The following is an 8,795-nucleotide window of genomic DNA, read 5'->3' on the forward strand; positions in this document are numbered from 1 at the left end:
GAGAGAGAGAGAGAGAACAAAAGAGCAAAAGCGCAAAAAATAAAGAAGACGTGAGAGGTTGAGATGACACTGATGCATGTTTGTCCAGGAAACAAGTTCAGGGGAAGTTGCCTGGCCCACTCTTTTCCCATGGCACAATGAGCAGGTCTAATCATAGACAGAACTATGGCTTATAAAGTACATTTCCTCTTCTGTCTGTTCTATCTTTTCCTACAGTTCCCACAGACAGATTTGCTTTCAGTAAGCCACAATCGAAGGAAAATATTACAGTTGATGGCGAGGGATTAGAGAAACAGTTTCAAATGTCGTGGCTGTTGTTGATCAACCTCAGTGCTGTGTTAACAGGAGCGTATTTGCTTGGGCCGCGGCCAGTTGAAATATTTTCACCTGTTTATTTTGCTCTCTGGAATGAATTTGCGTCCCATTTGGCTGAGGTTGCACATCAGCCTCTGCTCTGCCATCATGTCTGTCACCTTGCACAGCTTCTTTCGTAGAAATGTCAGCTTAGCACTAGCTCTGTCTACCAGTAGTTGCACGTTCTGCTTTGAGATCAGATTATTTTTGTTTCATATCACACAACTAATGGCTGCACAGACTGGGCGTCCTGGACTGCCAGGAGCCCTTCAGGCTTTCAGATTCATGTGTCGATACATTTTCTGCAGAGTTTTTTTTTTAACTGGAATATATGCACATGCATGGAAAATTCTGACTGACATGGGCCTCAGGCTCTGAAACAAATGGGGGGCTCCAATTCCAGAAAACACAGAGGGTCCTGGAGACAACTAGCTATTAGTATGAATTGCTTTAGGGTACAACAATATTGTAATGGGGCCCTCAGACTGTACAACCACTGTTGCTGCTCTCCATTAATGCTGCAAAGCTCCAAGCTACTTTCTGAGGACCATGTAGGACTGTAGTTTCTGCAAATGAGGGGCTCAGTCTACAGTCTTGGTTCATGCTGGGGCCCCATATAGAACATGCTTGCCCTGGGGCCCCTGGTGGGATACTCCAAGCTTACACACAAGCAAGATTTTTACAGTATTCGTCTTTTAAAAAAAGTGACCTTTGCCGACCAAAGGGGAAAGAAACAGTAGGGAAATGAGTTGGGTTTTTGGAGCCAGTTAGACAGTGAGTAGGCATAATGTGTCAATAATGTGTGTATTGTCAGTGTTTTCCACAGATGGCATCAGCAGAAGTGTTACATGTTGTTTAGAGTTGTTAAGCTTTCACAGCTGAATGACCTTCATTTGCAAACTCAAACCAACCGTTCACTCGATGGCAGCAGGTAGTCTGAACCCCAGCTGAAGACTATTAGAGAGGACACTGAAACTTCTTCACCGTTCCCCGAGAAAAGTGAGCTTGTCACTCGGTGAGACTTGCTGGAGTTTGGAGCGACAGATCAAACAGACTGGAATAGACCAAAGACAGACAGGGTGTGCGTATTGATTGATAGATAGCTTAGTGGTGTGTGACGTGTGCTTTTCGCTTTATCCTGAGCTTCCTCACCAGAACCAGGAATATTGTATAATGGAAGCAGGCAAAGCTTCAGCTGAGCAGAAACTATGGCCACCGCTCTGTGAACATATTTTATTGCTTTTAACTTCAGATTCACCTGATCAGCATGTGACAGGATGAGATGCGGTTGTTATTTTTTTATTTGATTTTCTGAAACAAGGTGTGTGAACAAGGTGTGCATGGGGCGACAGACGCCCAGTGCGGAGACAAAGGGTGTGAGTGTGTGTTTGTGAAGTAGAGGTGTTAATGCTGAACATGTGTTCTTTGAGGTGAAGTGGGATCTAACCTGTTACCCCAACAACACTCTGCCAGAGTTGCTGCCATAACTGACGGAAGAAAAATAAATGTACACCGGAGTTAGAGTATTTCTCACAGTGTGACATTGTAATTGCATTTTCTCACATCACACTGCTGCAAAATATAGCCATCTCCTCTCACCAATTTTGGTAGATGTAGAGTGCAGCGGTCTGAAAACATGCAAATAAGTTTTTATGCATCCATGCACTGATGCAGACAATGAAAGGCATCAATCGGAGGGTCTGTTTGGTAGAGCTTGGTTCCCTCTAACAAGCTTATGAACAACCTGCCTATGTTCAGATATTATTGAACGTCCCAACAAATGCACCATTTATTCCTGTTTGAGTAACGTTTGCTAGACACTACAGTAGCAGATGTTTTAAATTAGTTAACAGTTTTTTATAAACAGGTCCGATTCAGTCAAATTCCCCTTGAAATCAATGAAACAAATCAGTGGAAACACTGAATACTGTTTGCTGGATTCAAGCTCTGTTTTTATCCTGTTTTGCTGTCTGTGATCTAACAGTGTATTTTCTTCTTTCTTTCTCTTTCTTTCTTTCTTTACAGGCGATTGTTTATGAAGGCCAAGACAAGAACCCAGAGATGTGCAGAGTGTTGCTGACACACGAGATCATGTGCAGGTGAGAATGGGAGCATCAAATTTTCCTCCTCTCCATCTTCATACAATCGTTTTAGCTTGTACTTTTCCTTCTATCCTTTCTTCTCTCCTCCTCTCTTTCCTCTTTTCTTCTGCAATGTACTTTGTTAGTCTGCGGAAAGTTCTCACTAATCACTTCTCTGTACTCGATACATTTCTTATTTTGTCACCCTCATTAACCCCCCCACACATACACACCCAGACGCATCCATACACATACGCATGAAGCCATATCTGTTGAGGAAGATGAGTTTTCGCTATCAGAGTCGTTGCTTTAATTATAATCTAAAGATGAATTTCTTCGGAAGTAGGTTGGGAGGAAAGAGTTCTATTTATAGAGGCATTTTACCAACCTATCCTATACAATAGAAAATGTGTGTGTGGATGCATGCGTGGTGTGTGTGCGCGCGTGTGTGTGTGTGTCTGTGACGCCTGGTTAATTAGGACACAGAGAAACTCATTAGTCAATCTGAACCCTCCTGTTGTTTCATGGCTAACAAATGGGCCTTCCTCCACAATCTGACTATAAAATATAGGCAGGGTCTCACACACACATACACACACATAGACACAAAGAAGTATGCATATGCACGCTCGCTCGTGCACACCACAGTTATAAAAATTCAAATTTAGCACATGAATTAAGTTGTTCTTTATCCCTGACCTTGTCACTGAACAACTTTAACTGTAACAATATAAATTGGGGTTCATCTATATGCACAAGCAGGGATTTTAGCCGTGAAATCAGGCACACTAATATTTTATTCTATAGCTCACTGAATATCCTCAGGCAGTTCAGCTGTAGAGGTTTACGGAAAGCCCATTGGAATTCTGATATGATTTACAAGGAATTTATAAATAAATTGTATTTGGCAACAGATTTTATCGTAAATTATTGTTGTTCATCATGTGGAGAATGCATTATGGACACAACGGCTTTGTATAACGTGTAAAGTATACATGAACTTGTACAGTGGGAATTCCTCTGATATTCAAACGTTTCCTCAGCGGCAGTGCAGAAAGTATGACTTCTGCGACGAGTGTAAACACTTGCTTGTCTGCAACAGCGGCTGAGGTCAAAGTTACGGTTGTTGCCTCATGTTCTTACATGCTGATTCTGCAGCGGGGGCCTCACACGCAACACACAGCGTAGAACACACACACAAAGAGCTCAGGGCGTCCATTAATCAGTGTGGCTCATTGTCATGGTGGTGCTATTAGCCATATGCTCTCAGCCAATCTGCCACCGCACAGACCTTCGTCGTAAACCTGGTTGGAGCTCTGGCACGAACACATGAATGGTTTTACTCCAGAATGGATGAGAAGGGGCGGCAAAAAAATATTGGTTTGAGTTAATCTCTCTGTATTTAACAGAGCTTTTTCCACACTGTCTGACAGTAATATTTGTACATGATGTTTACACTGAGTGAAACATTTTCTGTTTCATCAAATGGAAACATTCTATATATTCTGTGCATCATTTTATAGACGTTTTATTTCATTATAAACAATTCAGCCCGATGTATTTGGAAACTTTTGGATCTCCAGTAAAATTTTAGATAAAGTTCTGTGAGTTTGAACATCGTTTGACTGCACACATTTGTAATGACTGGACAGCAGCAGTTTAAAGGGCTAAGAACTGTAAATGGCTTCATCTTGAGAAATCTCTTTAGGGAACAATACTCAAAGATAATCAAATATAGATAAATTTATTGTTATATTTTATGGAATGACAACACAGAAAACAGCAAACAAATGCAGCTGGACTTTTTATTGGCCTTCACAAGAGTCACAAGTATGATGATGTTAGTTTGTTGTAGTATTTTACTCATATTTCTGTACCAAAATATCTTAATTTGCTTTATGAATGCCACTAGCAATCATTTTCATTATCAGTTAATATGTCCATGGTATCTCCAATTCATGCTATTGAGACTCTATTGTTTAAAGTGTCTGTGTGGGTGTGTGTGTGTCTGTGTGTGTGTGTGTGTGTGTGTGTGGTGGGAGGAGGGGAGATGCAGGGGTGAGGGCAGATGATTAGATCACCAGGATCCAGAGCAATAAGTGCTACATTACCCCCATCCCTCCCCTCGTTTTCCTTTCCACTACCCCTCCATTTATAACATCTTCCACTCTGCTCCCTTCTTCTCATCCTCTACTGTCCTCCCTAATCTCCCCTCCTCATCTACTTTCTCCCCCTCGCCCATCCTTCCCTCCCTCCTCAGGCTTATAGCGTTTCTCTTTTCCCGTGCTCCCCATTTTCCTCCCCTGTAACCTCTCGCTGGTGCTGCGCTGTTCTCCGACGGGGCCACGAAGTGACCCAGTTCATAGAGCAGCAGAAAGGAATTGACAGAGAGAGCAGAAAGAGAGGCAGAGCAGCAGATAGTAGAGACAATGTGTAAGGTGTAATGTATCAGCCTCTTTCTTTCCTCCTCTGCCATCTGTGACGGTGGGAAACCTGAGACATCTCCCCTTCCTCTTCTTCCCACCCTCTTGTTTTAGTTTTCCCTCCCACGCTCACCCTTTCACTCTTCCCCCCTGGCTTTATTCTTCCCCTCTCGCTTATACCTTTATTCATAATTGATGCGCGCAAGAAAGCTTTGACAGACTCGTTGTACATATGTGTGAATTTTGGGGCACATGCCAGTTTTTTTTTTTAAACGTGTGTGTGTGTGTGTGCATGCGTGCGTGCATGCATGTGTGTGTCCCACCTACTCCTCTGAGCCTCAGGGCCCTTCAGTCCTTTCCACCCTCCTGTTCACTCATCTGTTCATCAGTACAATTTGGATGGTGTGGAAGTTTTCACAAAGTGTTTTGAAAAGACTTGCATAGTAGAAAATGTTTACGGGTTCAAAACTAGAGAAAATGTTGCTTCAGATCTTAAAAAAGTGCACTATTTGATTTAGTCTTGCATATGCATGAAGTTGTATGTTTTGCAAGTTTTAAAAAATAAAACAATATTCACAACTTTATAAGATTCATTCCTACATCCCCAATAATGCAACTTGTTTGCAACTTTCATTAGACGCTTCCTGCTTGGTAAATTTCTATGTCGTTCAAACTCCAGACCTCTAGTTTGTAACACAGGCCAAAGGTTATCTTTTATGAATTTGGAGTCTCTAAGCCCAAGATAACTCTGATGACATCACTATGACATAATTATTTTTCTCAGATATGAAAAAACTACTACAGAGCAATTGGACTGAGAGACATTACACAGTTTTTTAAAAACATGACTATAGGATGAAGCTTCATTGGTTCATTCTTTAGGGAGACTGACGGAACGACCTGGTTTGTGTATTTTGTTCCACTCAAAAACTAAAAGATTTGTTGGACATGCAACTTAACAACAACCAGACATATCAATTTAGAGATCTACAAAGGAGCTGGATATCAGAACCCAGCCCTAAACAAAAGGATATTTCAGTGATTATAAAGAAGAAAAAATTGTCATGACGTTGTTTGTCTGTGTCTTCCGAAACAGCTAAAAAAGAAATCAGTTTTATTATGACAATGCTGTTGTTAAGGTTTGGTTAGGTTTAGGGAAACATTGTGGTTTAGGTTAAAATTACTGCTTTGTTAAATTTAGGATACCTTCGTCATCATGGTTACGATAATAAACACGTACTTAATGTTAGGAAACAATCGTGGTCATGCTTAAAAGAAACCAATGTTGACTGTCAGTAGGAAACTGCAAAACGAACAGTGTCCCATTTGTCCACCCAGACACTCACCCTCTGTGACATTGTGTCTCTATAATAACAACTCCTTACGTTATCCTTATTCTCCCCACGGATAAGAGTCGTAATTATAGCCGCTACAGGGTTTTGTTGCTTGAATTTAAACTAAAAGTCGTTTTGGGGCACTTGCTGAAACGACTAAGTCGTTTTTCATAGGAGGACAGTCTGACTGCACAAGCGACTCCTTGATTGATGATTGGTTGGGGCATCTGGGTAAAGAATGGTTGGATCTGGGGCGCACCTTATGCTGGCAGGTGTGAAAAGAAGCAGCTGGATGTGTATGTATTCACACCGTTCCCAGGCAAACCGTCAGGTATCAGCAACAAGCAATGCAGCACAGCAGCAATTGGTCAGTAAAATAAGAAAAGATGCACCGACCAGAGCTTCAAAGTAGATATTATCTGTAACCTCAATTTTAATAGATTGGGGATCATGGAGATGAAACAGCCTGTGGAAGTCTTAATCCACTTGTGTCTTTGCTGATATTTGTTATAAAACCTCTGAATCTAAACCACTAAAGTATCACAAAATGGCTAACCTTACCGGCTGGTTTGTCCCTTAAAAACTCAGTGTACTTTTTTCAGATCCTGCTTTACACTCACTTTCCATGTCATATAAGTCTATTTTTGTCCACGCTTTTAGTGTAGACCTGCTCGGCACTGCAGACTTTTCTTGTTGGCCTGTTTTAGACAGATCCGATCAATGTCTGTGAATTTAATGTTAAGTTCTCTACATCAGTGCAGGCAAAGCACATAATATGCTGTAACACTCCCATTTAAACATCTAAATTTGAACTCCCATGTAATGTACTGTATGTTCCTTGTGTCTGACTCTTTTTTGTCTTTTTCTTCTGCTGTCATTTTGTTCTCGTAGTCGGTGCTGTGACAAGAAGAGCTGCGGAAACCGTAATGAGACACCCTCAGACCCTGTTATCATCGACAGGTACTGTCTCTCACTCCATCTCTTACTTTCTCTCTTCTGTGCACACACACACACACACACACACACACATACTGGATGAGGGACTGTGTTGACCTGTTTGAATGGTGGCGTGTGACGGGATGTTTGTGTGTTTAGATGATCTGCTGTCACTCCTGAAATAGACGCTCCTTAGATAGAATAGATGGCTTCTGATGGAAGACAGAAGAGTGAAACATTTGAGACTGAAGTCAAACAGCAGGACTCGTCAGAGGTGGTGAATGGCTGAAATGTACAGGAATTAAAGGTCCATACACACACTCACACACACACACGTTTCATTTACATTTACATGTGCATTTCAGTGATGTGGTCATTGACCTGTGCAGAGGGGAAAACAAATGCACATCAGCTGCTCAGCTACTACCTCATAGCTGGCAGGTTCAGGCACGTGCGCACACGCATACACACCCATGCACAGCTTCAGACTTGAGTGAACAAACAGCGTTCAGATGAGTGTGTTTCCTCTACGTAATGCAAAATACAGAGCTGTTTACTAGCAGAAGCTGTCTGTCGTTTTCACTGCCACCTTCTCTTTCTTCCTGTCTGTCTGTCGAGGTGGAGGACTGAAGTTATCCCTCCCTTACCCCCCCCCCCCCCCGTCTCTCCTGCAGCAGCCCAGAAAAATGGGTCATGAGCAAAGAAAAAAGTGACAGAGAAAAACTGAAATGAGATCCAACCTCATTTTAATCTGATTTCTTCTTGGCAGTTGTTTTAACCCTCTGTGAGCAGGTTTTTCTGTGTGTGTTTGGAAGAGTAATTTACAGAGACTGGAGTGAAAGGCTGCTGATTTGCATCACTCTCAACACATTATCAGAGAACCGAGTAATCTTTTTTCTTTGTTCTTGTAACCAGCAGAAGATAAAATCCACCTTAACTCACGGCTCACAGTACAATATATAGAATTAATGTACATTTCTATGGAAATAGAAGTCATTTTTAAAGGAGATTATAGTAAATATGATACAATTTAACCTGATGTAAGGTAAAAAAAAAATTTTTTTTAAGGTATAATTGACTAACTACCTTTAGGGATACTCAGGCTTCTCCCTTCAATTTAATGATTATGGTTACGACAATTTTCTATTTTATCAGTTTCTGATTCTTAGAATTTGGCAGGAAGTAAGATTTTGACCCCAAGGCAATTATTTAGGACTGTTTTGACAATTGAGACAGCCATTTGTGTAGTTTTGTAGTAGTTGATTTGTTATTTTGTCTTCACCAAAGATCAGAGAGAAAACAGTTTTAGATGGAATTTTATTTAATAGAGCTTAAATAATTAGATTTTTTTAGCAAATCAAATCAAATGTTATACCATGACAAATGTTACAATAGTTTTAGGTGTCACTTGTGTGTTTTTTTGCAGTCAGTGTGTATTTATATATATATTTTTTTTACTTTTTGAATTCACTCTTTACACAAATATTATTATATTATTTATTATATCCTGACCCCATTAATATAAATTCCTATCTTTGCCATTTTTGATGATATGTAAACAGGAGTTAAAATGTTTCTCTCCACTCTTCTCCCAAGTCAAGCCCTTAATTCCTGTTATTAGCTTTAAGGATTCTGCTCTCCTTTCTCTCTCACTTCCCCTCCCTCCT

At 40.8% G+C, this 8,795-nt stretch overlaps 1 protein-coding gene across 1 annotated transcript in view; it reads left to right on the plus strand.

The window, feature by feature from the left end:
- The window catches only part of LOC118331921 (transcription factor COE1-A-like), a gene marked incomplete at its 3' end in the record, with an annotated part of 15,655 nt that extends 8,503 nt beyond the window's left edge, over positions 1-7,152 (plus strand). Inside the window, 2 exon segments of the mRNA XM_035667019.1 lie at positions 2,380-2,453; positions 7,084-7,152. Coding sequence (XP_035522912.1) covers positions 2,380-2,453; positions 7,084-7,152 — 143 coding nt within the window.
- Between the last annotated feature and the right edge of the window lie 1,643 nt (positions 7,153-8,795).

Source organism: Morone saxatilis, unplaced genomic scaffold (genome assembly GCF_004916995.1).
Source record: "Morone saxatilis isolate NCDOM2014 unplaced genomic scaffold, NCSU_SB_2.0 Contig20, whole genome shotgun sequence".
NCBI classification, from domain to species: domain Eukaryota; kingdom Metazoa; phylum Chordata; class Actinopteri; family Moronidae; genus Morone; species Morone saxatilis.